Source organism: Oryctolagus cuniculus, chromosome 6, assembly GCF_051225735.1.
Source record: "Oryctolagus cuniculus isolate XC-2025 breed Fujian yellow rabbit chromosome 6, ASM5122573v1, whole genome shotgun sequence".
Taxonomy (NCBI): domain Eukaryota; kingdom Metazoa; phylum Chordata; class Mammalia; order Lagomorpha; family Leporidae; genus Oryctolagus; species Oryctolagus cuniculus.
Window position 1 is genome coordinate 38,200,277 of NC_142872.1, and position 13,573 is coordinate 38,213,849.

At 46.6% G+C, this 13,573-nt stretch overlaps 1 protein-coding gene across 13 annotated transcripts in view; it reads left to right on the forward strand.

Annotated features, from left to right (window-relative positions):
* ARHGEF37 (Rho guanine nucleotide exchange factor 37) overlaps window positions 1-13,573 on the forward strand; it is a 56,627-nt gene that overhangs the window by 11,386 nt on the left and 31,668 nt on the right. For 10 of the 13 annotated variants that reach the window (XM_008255241.5, XM_089336067.1, XM_008255244.5 and 7 more), the window contains exons 3-4: window positions 10,141-10,337; window positions 12,725-12,848. In XM_008255241.5, the coding sequence (XP_008253463.3) occupies window positions 10,152-10,337; window positions 12,725-12,848 (310 nt within the window). In that variant the 5' untranslated portion in view covers window positions 10,141-10,151. The remainder of the gene's footprint in view (window positions 1-10,140; window positions 10,338-12,724; window positions 12,849-13,573) is intronic. The other 3 variants (XM_089336071.1, XM_070076298.2, XM_089336073.1) reach the window with 1 other exon arrangement.

Consider the following 13,573-nt stretch of genomic DNA (forward strand, 5'->3'; position numbering starts at 1 on the left):
TCTGAAGCCAAGAGCCAGGAACCTCCTCCGGGTTCCCCACATGGGTGCAGGGGCCCAAGGACGTGGGCCATCTTCTACTGCTTTCCAAGGCCATAGCAGAGAGGGGGATCGGAAGGGGAGCAGCTGGGACTCGAACCAGTGCCCATATGGGATGCCGGCACTGTGTGCAGAGGCTTTACCCACTACACCACAGCACCAGCCCTGCCACTTTAAATATTATGAGGCATTATGAGCGTATATCAAAGAATGATACAACAGGCCGGCGCCGCGGCTCACTAGGCTAATCCTCCGCCTAGCGGCGCCGGCACACCGGGTTCTAGTCCCGGTCGGGGCGCCGGATTCTGTCCCGGTTGCCCCTCTTCCAGGCCAGCCCTCTGCTGTGGCCAGGGAGTGCAGTGGAGGATGGCCCAGGTGCTTGGGCCCTGCACCCCATGGGAGACCAGGAAAAGCACCTGGCTCCTGGCTCCTGCCATCGGATCAGCGCGGTGCGCCGGCCGCAGCACGCCGGCCGCGGCAGCCATTGGAGGGTGAACCAACGGCAAAGGAAGACCTTTCTCTCTGTCTCTCTCTCACTGTCCACTCTGCCTGTCAAAAAAAAAAAAAAAAAAAAAAAAAAAAAAAAAACGAAAGAATGATACAACAGATACCCATATCTTTACCTCCTAGCTTTTTTTTATATAACATTTTTGCCATTTTGATCCAGATTTTCTTGAACTAATACAACATCTCAAATACTCAGCAATAAAAAGGAAGGGACTGTTGAGGCACCCAGCCCCATGAATCTCCAGGGAATTATGTTGCTTGAATAAGGCTAGTCCTAAAAGGCATTTAAGACATTCTTAAAAAGCTGTGACTATAAAAATAGAGAACACGGAATGGCACAGTGGTTTAATCCGCCAACTGTGGTGTTGGCATCCCATTTGGCTGCTGGTTCTAGTCCCGGCTGCTCTTTGTTATGGCCTGGGGAAGCAGTAGAAGGTGGCCCAGTGCTTTGGCTCCTGCACCCGAATGGGAGATCCAGAAGAAGATCCTGGCTCCTGGCTTCAGATCCACTTGGCTCCTGCCACTGTAGCCATTTGGGGAGGGACCTAGCAGATGGAAAACCTTTCTCTCTCTCTCTCTCTCTCTCTCTTTCTCTCTCTCTTATTGTCTACATTTCTGCCTCTCAAATAAATAAATAAAATCTCAAAAAAATAAAAAAAGTAAAAATAGAAAACAGATTTATGTGTTACTAGGCTGAGGATGGGATGGAAGCTGGAGCCAAGGGGGTAAAAAGGCACAACGAGGGGTAATTGTATGGAAATATTCTGCACTTGCCTGTATCCATGGCAGTGTACAGGCTGTGCTGTTGTACTACTTGTGCTTTTGTAGTGTAGTTTTGCAAGTATTACCGCAGGGAAAACTGGGATGAATGTATGGAAATCCTATGTATATTTCTTTTATTTTTAAAAAGTCTTTATTTATTTATTTTCAATTTATTTGAAAGGCAGAGGGAGAGAAACACAGAGATAATCCATCTGGGATTCACTCCCCAAATGCTTGTCAAAGCCAGGGCTGGGCCAGGCTGATTCCAGGAGCCAAGAACTCAGTCCTGGTCTCCCACATAGGTGGCAGGGACCCAAGCACTTGAGCCATTCATCATCTGCTGCCTCCCAGGGTATGCACCAGCAGGAAGCTGGAATGGAAGCAGAGTAGCCAGGAGTTGAACCAAGCACTTCAGTATGGGATGCAGGCCTCATAAGCAATGTCCCAACTTTGCAAACTACCTGTCCTTGTGTATTTCGTATCAATGCATGTGAGTCTATAATTATCTTAAAATTAAAGTAAAGGGGCCAACGCTGTGGCCTAATGGGAAAATCCACTGCCTGCAGTGCTGGCATGCCGTATGGATGCCAGTTTGAGACCTGGCTGCTCCACTTCCGATTGATCTCTCTGCTGTAGTCTGCGAAAGCAATGGAAGATGGCCCAAGTCCTTGGGCCCCTGCACCCATGTGGGAGACCCAGAAGAAGCTCCTGGCTCCTGGATTTGGATTGGCACAGTTCTGGCTGATGTGGCCATCTGGGGAGTAAACCAGAGGATGGAAGACCTCTCTCTCTGCCTTTGCCTCCCTGCAACTCTACCTTTCAATAAATAATCTATTTTTTTTTTAAAAGAAAAGCTTAAGTAAAAAAAAGTCTCAAGTTCCACCAAGTTGCCTTTGATACTCTCCTCAGTTCCATTCCCATGCTTCCCTTCCCATGGGTTACTGCTATCCTGAATTTATTGCTTATTTCCGTGAAATTGTTAATACCTGGGCCACATTTATATGCATCCCCAAACAATATCCAGTGTTGTTTTACATATTTTAAACTTTAAAAAATAGTCTTGTACTCTACATATTCTTCTGGGACTTTTGTTTTTCTTTACAGTGTCTGTGGGGTATCCATATTGATATGTGAATGTATGGTTTATTCACTTTCACTGTTCAGAATCCCATTGCTGCTACAACTGTATGACTATGTGACAAGTTATTTACCCACTCTTCTGTTTAGACTGTTTCCAATTTTCTATTATTGACAGTGCTATTATGAATACTCTTGTGTCTAGGGAGAAATTTCTTGAAGACAGGATATAGAACTGCTTGGCTTGGTAGTATGTACGTTTTTAACTTTTCTAGATATTGCCAGATTGCTCTTTACCATGGTTGCAACGATATACATCCCATGTTAGTATATGAGACTTCTCACTGTTCTTTCATCTACACATTCACGGATACTTCATCTTTGTGAATATGATGGGCCAACTTGCTATCTCTGGGGATCTTAAGTATTTGCATTTAACTTGCTACTAGTGAACTTTGTGGTTACCTATTCATATCTGGATTAGCCTGGGTGTCGTTGAAGATAACACGAATCACCCTATTTTAAGAAGAAAGAGATTTAAGTATTAGGTACTCAGCAAACATTTGGGGGCTGGAAGAAACAGGCTGTGGGCTCCAGGAGTGAGCTCCAAACAATTAAAGAACCTATTTCCCGCAGCAACAGCCAGGAAGCTTGAGATTTGGGAAGCACTGTCCCAGATTCAACGCTGTTAGCCACCACCCACTGCATTGCCAAAATTGTTGACTTCAGTACAATGCAGCACCTGCCCTATTGAATGGATCCCTCCAGCACCGCCTTTCTTCCTGCTTAACTGAGTTCTAAATTCCAGGTTCACACACCAGGCTGTCTGGTGGGGCTGAAAACATACATCAGAGAATCTTAGCTGCCAGAAGTTAGGGAAGCTGCTGTTCAGTGTAACAGCAAGATCCTGTAGAGGGAGGTTGGTACTGATGCTTAGCGAAACAAAATACTATATATAAACAATGCTCTTTGTATATTTTTCTATTAGATTGTTTTTTCCCCCTGGAGATCTTTCTACTTTATATGAAAGGCAGAGATACAGAGAGGCAGAGGCAGAAGAAAGAGAGGGAGAGGTCTTCCATCCACTGGTTCACTCCCCAGTTGACCAAATCGGCCAGAGCTGTGCCAATCCGAAGCCAGGAGCCAGGAGATTCTTTCAGGTCTCCCATGCAGGTGCAGGGGCCCAAGGACTTAGGCCATCTTCCACTGCTTTCCCAGGCCATAGTAGAGAGCTGGATCGGAAGTGGAGCAGCTGGGTCTTGAACCAGTGCCCATATGGGATGCTGGCAGTGCAGGTGGCAGCTTTACCCACTAAGCCACAGTGCTGGACCCTAGATTGCTTTGTTTTAGTGATTCATAGAAATTCTATGTATAGTCTGAATATAAAAGTTTTGAAGATTGCTTTCATTTCAAATACGTTCTCCTGGTCTGAGGCCTACCTTTTCCTATTGATTGATAAGTAGACTATTTCAATATTATTGTAGTCAGATTTTTCAGTCTTTTGTGGTTTGTAACTTGTGAGTTTTGTTGAAGAAATCCTTTCCATCTGGAGAACATAAAAATATTTTCCTGTGTTTTCTTCTAAAAATGTTTAGTTTCACACTGAAAATAAGTCTTTAACCCATCTGGAGTTTATTTTGGGTGTGATGTGGGATTGCATTTATTTATTTTTCAATGAGGGAAGCCAATTATGCTATTATCCCACATGGCCCATCCTCTCACCAGTAAATTACAAGGACACTTCTTTCATATAGCAAATTTTCATATTTACTGTTGTCTGTTTCTTGGCTCTCTAATCTGTTCCACCTATCTTTTGGTCAGCTCAACATTAGTTGATTATTATGGCTATAGAGCAAGGCTTTATAACTGGTAGGACAAGTCTTTCTACCTTGCTCTTTAGAATTCCCTTGGGATATATACTCTTCCATCTTTGTTTTAGAGTCATTTTATTGTGTTCCATTTTTTAAAACCCTCTTGGAAGCTGTCTTGGAATTGTCCTGAATCAGTCTGGGAGAAATTTTTATTTGTATCTTACAGGATCTTCCTATACATTATCATGGTATATATCCATTTATAATTAGTTCATAAATGTATTTCAGTAAAGTTTTATAATTTCTTTTATAAGCATCTTTTTTAAAAAATATTTATTTATTTAGAAAGAGTGAGAGAGAGAGAGAGATATCTTTGATCTACTGGTTCACTCCCCAGATGGCCACAATAGTCAAGCTGGACGAGGCGTAAGGCAGGAGTTTTATCCATTCTCCCATGTGCATGACAGGGACCCAACACCTAGGCCATCTTCCGGTGCTTTTTCCAGGCCATTAGCAAAGAGTTGGATCCGATAAGGAACAGCTGGGACTTGAACCAGTGCCCATATGGGATGCCAGCATTGCAAGTTGCTCCATGATGCTGGCTCCCATGAACATCTTATGTATCTGTTTAACTAATGTACTTAGAAAGTAATAAATCTTAGTATTTATTATTACTACAATTTACATCTTATGGTTTTATCTTCAAATTGTACTTTTTAGTATCATTACTGATATATGTAGAAATGCAACATTTTTCTTTAAGATTTATGTATTTATTTGAAAGGCAGAGTTATAGAGAGGCAGAGCAGAGAGAGAGAGAGAGAAAGAGAGGTCTTCTAGCCACTGGTTCATACCCTAGATGGCCACACAGCCAGAGCTGTGCCGATCCGAAGCCAGGAGCCAGGAGCTTCTGCCCAGTCTCCCACGCAGGTGCAGGGGCCCAAGCACTTGGGCCATCTTCCACTGCTTTCCCAGGCCACAGCAGAGAGCTGGATCTGAATTGTAGCAGCCAGGACTCAAACCATGCCCATATGGGATGTTGGCACTGCAGGCGGCAGCTTGATCCACTATGTCACAGTGTTGGCCCCACAATTTATTTTTAATATTCATAGTAAACTCCCACTTTTTTCTCACTTTTAGTTCTTTTAATATGTATTTATTTATTTATTTGAAAGGCATAGTGAGAAAGGGGTATGAGGGGAGACAGATTTTCCATTGCCTACAACAGCATAGACTGGGCCAAGTGGAAGCCAGGAGCCAGGAACTGCATTCTGGGTCTGCCATGTGAGTGGCAGAGACCCAAGTAGTTAAACTGTTATCTGCTGCCTTCCCAAGTACATTAGCAGGAAGCCGGATCAGAAGCAGAGCAGCCAAGACTCAAACCCACACTCAAATATGAATGCCAGTGTTCCAAGTGGGACTTAACCTGCAGCACCACAAAGCTCATCCCTGGTTTTTGTTTTTTATCAAATTATAAAAACATAATTTAAAGAAATGGATAGTTCTATACATGTTATGAAAAGCCAGACAAATAATTCTGTAATAATTGTTAGGAGAAGCAGCCTGTCTCACCCTTTCTTCTTGTCCCAGCCAGCACCAGGCAATTTCTTTTTTGTTTTTTTTTGTTTTTTTGTTTTTACCTGATTCCTTGAGTATTTTTTTTTTTTTTCGACCGGCAGAGTGGACAGTGAGAGAGAGAGACAGAGAGAAAGGTCTTCCTTTGCCGTTGGTTCACCCTCCAATGGCCGCCGCGGCTGGTGCGCTGCGGCCGGCGCACCGCGCTGATCCGATGGCAGGAGCCAGGAGCCAGGAGCCAGGTGCTTTTCCTGGTCTCCCATGGGGGTGCAGGGCCCAAGCACCTGGGCCATCCTCCACTGCACTCCCTGGCCACAGCAGAGAGCTGGCCTGGAAGAGGGGCAACCGGGACAGAATCCGGCGCCCCGACCGGGACTAGAACCCGGTGTGCCGGCGCTGCTAGGCGGAGGATTAGCTTAGTGAGCCGCGGCGCCGGCCCTGATTCCTTGAGTATTTACCTCCATGTCATTGTGTAAGGAAGTTCAAGCTTTCTGTCTAAAGGTTCCATGTTTGAGTCTGCTGAAATAAACTGACCAGAGACAGGATACAGGAAAAAGCCCTAACCTTGATTGTAGTTCTTTGTGACAGAAGAGCCTTCAGGCTGAAGACCCAAAGACCCAGGGTGAGTAGCCACTGTTTCATGTAGGTTCAGCAAGGCATGGACAGCCATGTAGAAATGGGAGTGGACAGGAAGGGAGTGAGTGAATGGAAATGGATGGAATGGGGGACCCTGCAGTGCCTCTCCAGGTTCTTGTTGATGGCTCCTCTGTACGGGTATGGTGAGGGGGCAGGACCCTTTTGCAGAATGGCCTACAATCGAACAAGGTAGGTCGGAGATTTTCTTTGTGGTTAGCTCCTCCCAGAAAGTTAGAGTGTTCCTTTTGAGGTTTTGTGATTGGCCTTGTGCATTTTCTATGAGCCACCCTGAGAAAGAGGGAAGTCTGCTGTTCTCTGTGGCTTACCTGTGGGGAAAATGTGAGGTGAGGGCAGGAGGGCAGAAGCTGGGAAACTTAGCTTATGCCGCTGCTTCTGACCCTTCCATCTGGGGTATCATTTTCTGGGCCCCAGCACCTGCATGCGCTGCTGCTGCTTCTAGGTACTGTTATTCGACTTTTCCAGTAGTTTCTGAGAATGGAAGTGTAGGAGGTAAATTCTCTGCACCCTCTGAGTTCTGCGATTTCTCCTCCGTGTGTTTAGAAATGGTGTTTGTTTTAACTTCCTGTGTTTGGGACTTGTCCTTCTTAGATCTCAGTACTCGTATCTTTTATAAATCCTGTACGATTCTTCACCTTGTCTCTTCAAATATTGCCCCTCCCACTTTTTATTCTTGCTTTCTGGAACTCATGTTTGTTGCCTTCTTTTGATGTCCATAGCCCTTAAATTTTTTGTCATTTTCCCCCATGCTGTTCTCTCTTTCTCTTGAGCAGTCTGAATAATTTCTTCATATATATCTGCCCCTTTGCTGCTTCTTTTTCCCAAATATCATTATAGTCTGTCCATTTTAGTTTTTAGTTTCAAATGCTAACTTTTAAATTTCTATAAGTTCCACTTGACTCATTTAAAATTGCTCAGGTCTTTCTGCTTTTTATGTAATGGTTTTTGTGTTTCTCATTTACGTTAAAGTTTTGATTTGGTGGTTTGATTGTCAGATGTTCTTAGGGTCTAGTCCTGTTTTTTGTGGTTTCTGCAGATGCTGACTTGCAGTGGAGTTCTTGCAATTTTGGATGCTAAGCTCATCTTCAGGACAAGGTTATCTGTGGCCTGGGTTAAAGCTGTGTCTTTCTGGCGGCCTTTTTACTTTGTCCCATGTCACTCAGAGTATTTATAGCATTAGGCCAAGCTTTCTTTTTGTGTTCTGTTCTGGGCTTTGGGCTTCTTGGACCACACATGTAGTACAAATTTGTACCTAAAACCCAATGAAGGCAGCTCTGTGTTGGGGCTCAGTAGGCAGTGCCTCCAAGTGAAGACCTCAGAAACTAAGCTGCTCTCTGACCTTCTCCTGCCCCCTTGCCTCTTACCTCTCATTCTCCCCCAGGTTTCCTTTTTCCAAGTGGGTCATAGAAAGAAAAACAAAGCCAGCCATAAAATCTAGACCCACTGCTCTCACCACCTCCCCCTGCCTTTCTGTCAAAGAACTGGCTATGAAGAAATTCTCTGACCTACCTTGGTTGATTATAGGTCACATGACCTCTGTTCTAGAATGGGTCCTGTCCCATATCCAGGAGGAAGAGCTGCTACAACTGAGGGACCAAGAAGAAGCTGAGCAGATGGGTCTTGCTGGGTTTCCCCACTCAGTGTGTTGCTCATACCCTTTGTGTGCAATGCCATGTCTACACCACAGTCCATGCTTCATTGAATCAACACATAAAAATGGATGTCCTGGGGCTGCTGCTGTGGCATAGTGGGCTGGGCCTCTGCTTGCAGCACCAACATCCCATATGGGTGCCAGCTCATGTCCCGGCTATTCCTCTTCCAAACCACTCCCTGCTAATGTGCCTAGGAAAACAATAGGAGATGGCCCAAGTGCTTGGGCCCATGCAGCCATGTGAGAGACCTGGAAGAAGCTCCTGGATTCTGGCTTCAAGTGGGCCCAGTTCCGGCCATTGAAGCCATTTGGGGAGTGAACCAGTGGATGGAAGATCTTTGTCTCTCCCTCTCTCTGTAACTCTCCCTCTCAAATAAATAAATAATCTTAAAAAAAAAAAAAAAGATGTCCTGGGGCCAGCACTGTGGTACAGCAGGTTGAGCCACCACCTGGGTCACTGGCATCCTGTATCAGAGCACCAGTTGGAGTCCTGACTGCTCTGCTTCCGATCCAGCTGCCTGCCAATGTGCCTGGGAAAGCAGAGGGGAAGATAGACCAAGTGCTTGGGTCCTTGGGTCGTTGCCACCCAAGTGGGAGACCTGGATGGAGTTCCAGTCTCCTGACTTCAGCTAGCTCAGGCCCGGGGAATTGCAGTGATTTGGGGAGTGAGTTAGCAGATAGGAGATAGTCTGTCTCTCTTTCTCTGTCTCTGTCTCTCTCTCTCTGTCACTATACCTTTCAAATTAACAAAGAAAAGAAAGAAATGGATTCCACTTTGGGTCTTCAGGTCTTCAGTCTGAAGCCTCCTGTGTCACCCAACACTATGGTCAAATGAGTTTGTTGTGCTTGTCTTGGATGACGGGGGTGTCGGCCATAACTCCTCATGACGGGCAGGGGAGGGATCACTCCCCTCACCCATTGTTGGGACTTTTCAGAGCAGGCTTTTTCCCTCACCTGGGACCCAAGCCAAGACGGAAGAAGTGGTTCTGTCATCTTCTTGACACATTCACTGAAAGCCTTCAGGGTCTCATTTATGAGGGAGCTTGCCTCCTGTTCCTGCCTGGCGCAAGTCCCCAGGAAGCAGAGATGGGCGCGGCCCCTGGGCCACTTCCCTTGGGCCACAGCTGCATCAGCTCAGCTGCTCCCTGCTCTGCTTCAGTTCCCTCTGGCTGGGGGCTCTGTGATTACCTATACTCCCATGGGTGCTGTGCCTCGCAGTGGAAAGGCAGTGTGTTCTAGCTGAGCTAGCATTTCTAAGAGTTCTTTTTCAGGCCATCTGGTCCACAGTATTGCCCTTTCTGTTCTTTATGTTTAGAGATGAAGTGCTGTGGGAGTTTCAGAGAAGAAGAGTCTACTTGCGAGGCAGGAGGACCAGGGCTGGCATTAGAGAAGGCAAATGTTGGAGCACAGAGACGCGGGAGGGGCCCAGCAGGTGTGGGAGCACAGAGCCAGGAAATGGCCCTTCAAGTGGGGAGAAAAGCCTGCACTCTCTTTGCTGCAGAGAACCAGGTTGAGGCCAGACCATGGAGTGGCAGGGAGCGATTTAAAGTGTCCCGGCCACAAATGCCATGGTCACAAGCTTTGTTTCACGGGGTTTCATCTGGAAGCATGTTGCAGCTGAATGGGGGTGGGTGGCAGCACCAGAGAGGAGTTTGGGTTTGAAGGGGTGACCCTGGGGGCTGTGGAAATCGCCCAGATGATAGTTCATAGGGACTGATAGGGTAGTGGCTGGTGGGGAGAGGAGGGAGCCCGTGGGAGAGAAAGGACAAGAGACACTCAGCTGAACCAGATAAAGAAATCTAGGTCATATGCTGGGGAAGAAATAGAAGAAAAGCCAAGCGAGCACATTGCCTGAATCTTGAGAACTGGTTTTAAATATCAATAATCATCTGAGCTGGTTTTTTTGCCTTTTAATATTGTCCAAATACGGCCCACAAATGCTCACAAACAGTTCATCTTGACTCTTTGCAGCAAACGATGTTTTTAGGTCTCTTGATGAATAGTTATCTTTGAAGTTGAGACAGCGTTGCTCAACAGAAGTGACTTGGATGATTTTGCTCTTCTCAGAACCTGCAGACATGGCTGATCCTGGGGCAGACGAGCCGTCCTCCAGGTCAGGGAGTCCAGCGGGTGAAGGTCAGGATTCTGAGGACAGATCCGTGCTCCATCAGAGACTGGCCATCAAGGAGCTCATTGACACCGAGGTCTCCTACTTACACATGCTCCGACTCTGCTCCTCTGACATCAGGAGCCGCCTCCAGCAGGTACTTGGGTGGGACCTCACACAGCTGTCTTTACTGGGGGCCAAGGTGGGACACAGTTCCTCCACCTCATGTGCTTTCCTGGGGCAGGCTGGATGGAAAGGAAGCATGCTGAGTGTGAGGTTGCACAGACCTGAACATAAGTCCTGGTACAAGCATTTTTTGGCCATGCCATCTTGAAGAAGTCCTTGAATAGCTCAGTGTCTTAGTGTGTTCAACTGCTAAATGGGAGAGAAATAATCTCTTTGAAAGTTAAATGAGGTAACAAGAAAGCCCTTTCTAAGTTTAGAACAAATTGCTCACATTGACCTGCATTCTCTTTGTCATGAATGTGGGGTGGTAACATGGACAGATGATTACGGTGATGAGTTCCTATTACAGTATTCATTAAAAACATTTTAAACATTTATTTATTTGAAAGGCAGAGAGAGAGAGAGGTCTTCCATCCTCTGGGTCATTCCCCAAATGACCCCAACAGCCAGAACTGCACCAATCCGAAGCCTAGAGCCAGGAACTTCTTCTGGGACTCCCACGAGGGTGCAGGGATCCTTGGGCATATTCTGCTGCTTTCCCAGGACATAGCAGAGAGCTGGATTGGAAGTGGAGCAGACAGAACTTGAACTGGTGCCCATATGGCATGCCAGCGCTGCAGGTGGTGGCTTTAACTACCATGACATAGAACTGGTCCCTAAAAACATTTTTAATAAAAATTTATTTGAGGGAGAGGGAAAGAGAGTGAGAGAAAGAGTGCTCCTATCTGCTGACTCACTCCCCAAATGGCCACAATGGCTGGGGCCAGCTGGGCTGGGCCAGGCTCAAGCTGTGAACCAGTAGCTCAGTCCAGGTCTTCCACATGAGTCCGGGGACCCAAGTACTTGAACTATAACCGGGGTCTGCATTAGCAGGAAATTGGGAGCTGGGAGCCTGAGGTGGGTATTGAATCCAGATACTCCTGTGTGGGCTGTGGATCTTTTCTTCTTCTTCTTCTTTTTTAAAAATTTATTTATTTGAAACACACACACACACACACACACAAAGAGAGAGAGAGAGAGAGAGAGAGAGAAAGAGAGAGAGAGAGATCCTCCATCAGCCAATTCACTTCCCAAATGGTTGCAATGGCCAGGGCTGTGGCAGGCCGAAGCCAGGGACCAGGTGCTTCTTCCAGGTCTCCCACATGGGTGCAGGGGCCCAAGCACTTGGGTTATCTTCTACTGCTTTCCCAGGCACATTAGCTGGGAGCCAGATAGGACATGGAGCAGCCAGGACTGGAACCTCTGCCCATAAGGAATGCCAGTGGTGCAGGCAGTGGCTTTACTCACTATACCATGACGCCAGCCCTGAATGTGAACCTCTTAACTGGCAACTTAATCACTAGGTCAGATGGCTTCTCTGTGTTCATTCTTATATCCACCTCTGCTTCTTATCCAACTTCCTACTAATGTGCCAGGAAAGCAGCCATTGATGGCTCAAGTACTTGGTCCCTGCCACCCACAAAGGAGATCCAGACGGAGTTCCTGGCTCCTGCCTTGAACATGGTCTAGCCCGGCCCCAGGTTTGCAGGCATTTGGGGAGTGAACCGGTAGATGATATTCTCCCCCCTCTCTCTCTGTCTCTCTTGCTCCCTTTCAAATGAATAAACTTTTAAAAAAGAAATGATACAGGCTCTCACTACAAAATTTCAAGTCTGTGAGCTCCTCGTTTCATCTCAGTCTTGGTGCATAAATAATGGACTTTCAATTAGTATTTCTTGGATGAAATACCAAAGTAGAGAGTGTAGAAGGTGAAGGACTTCTCTGAGTTTACCTCTAGAAATTAAGTTTTTTTTTCTGTATAGGAATTAAGCAAGCAAATATATATATTGTTAGTTATTTTATGGAAAATAGAAAGTCTAGATACTTTTCTGCAGGGAGCAATCCCACTGATTGTGCACTCAGTGCATCCTCCACACCTGTGTGTGTGTGTGTATGTATACACATCCTTCTTTTACCAGGGACTGCCTGGTTACTCAGCCTGGAGTTCAGGATGCACCTGGAGGTAGTTACCAGTGGTAAGCACTGAGTGTGTCAGAGCTGGAAAGGAGCCTACATTCCCACATTCAAATGACAACCAAGGAGACTGAGGGCAGAATAATGACAGCTGGCAGCACCCCTAGGGTAAAGCCCCAGTTTAGCTTCCCTTCCTCACGGAGAGCTCCATCTCTTCCTCTCTTTTTATAGAGTACTGTAAGTGTTCAATTAATAACGTTTCTACATCACTGCAAACATTCCACTGGGCCAGCAAGTCCTGAGAGTGCTGGGACCAGACCGTTCCGGACTGCACTCCAAAGCCTGCAGGTGCAGTCACTGAACTGAAAGCCCAGCCCCCTCCCATGGCCTCTTTGTCCCTTCCAGCTGCCGCAGGGAGACCTGGATGTCCTGTTCTCAAACATGGATGATATCATCAAGGTGAACAACAGATTTCTTCATGATCTGCAGGAGACGGCTTCTGAGGAGGAAGAGCAAGTGCGCCTAATTGGTAAGCAAAGACCAGGGTGTTGTCAGCCTGAGATGTCCGTGGAATTGTCCTCAGCATGTGATCGGTGCTGAAATGTCCCCAGTGTCCCTGGGACATGCATCTCAGTGGTGCATCTGCCTTAGGGGTCCCTAGAACACAACCCATCTGAGCCAGCAGGGCCCTGGAATAATACTGAGTTCAAACTGGGACTGCGGCCCAGGGACCAGGAAGGACAACCTCACGGTCCCATGACTGGTAGTGGCACAGCTGGTGTCCATTTACTCCATGGTGCCTTACTGAGCATCTGCAGTTTTTTGTGTAGTCACTGCTATGTGCTTTGGTCACAGCATCATGAGAGAGGCAAGATAAACTGATAGAGAATTTTGGGAAGAAAACTGTCATTTGAAGAAAACAAAACAATTATAGTAACTCGTAGGTGTGAAGGATTGCCTCCTGAGCAGAGAACATTTGCGCTGGGATCTGAATGTTAGGAAGGAGCCAGCCATGAGGAAATCTGGAGGAGAGGAGAGAGAATGGCCATGCAAAGGACCTGAGGCAGGGATAAGCTTGGCGTGGTTGAGCGGCGGCAGACAGAACGTCAATGTGGCTCCATGGGGATTAGTGGCTGGAGATTGCTGGGGGTAAGACAGCCAGCCAGCAGGGACCCGATCCTGCAGAGCTCTGTAGGTCAAGTGTAAGGAGAAGCTACGGGACCATGTTGAGCAGGGAAGTGACATGGCTCCATT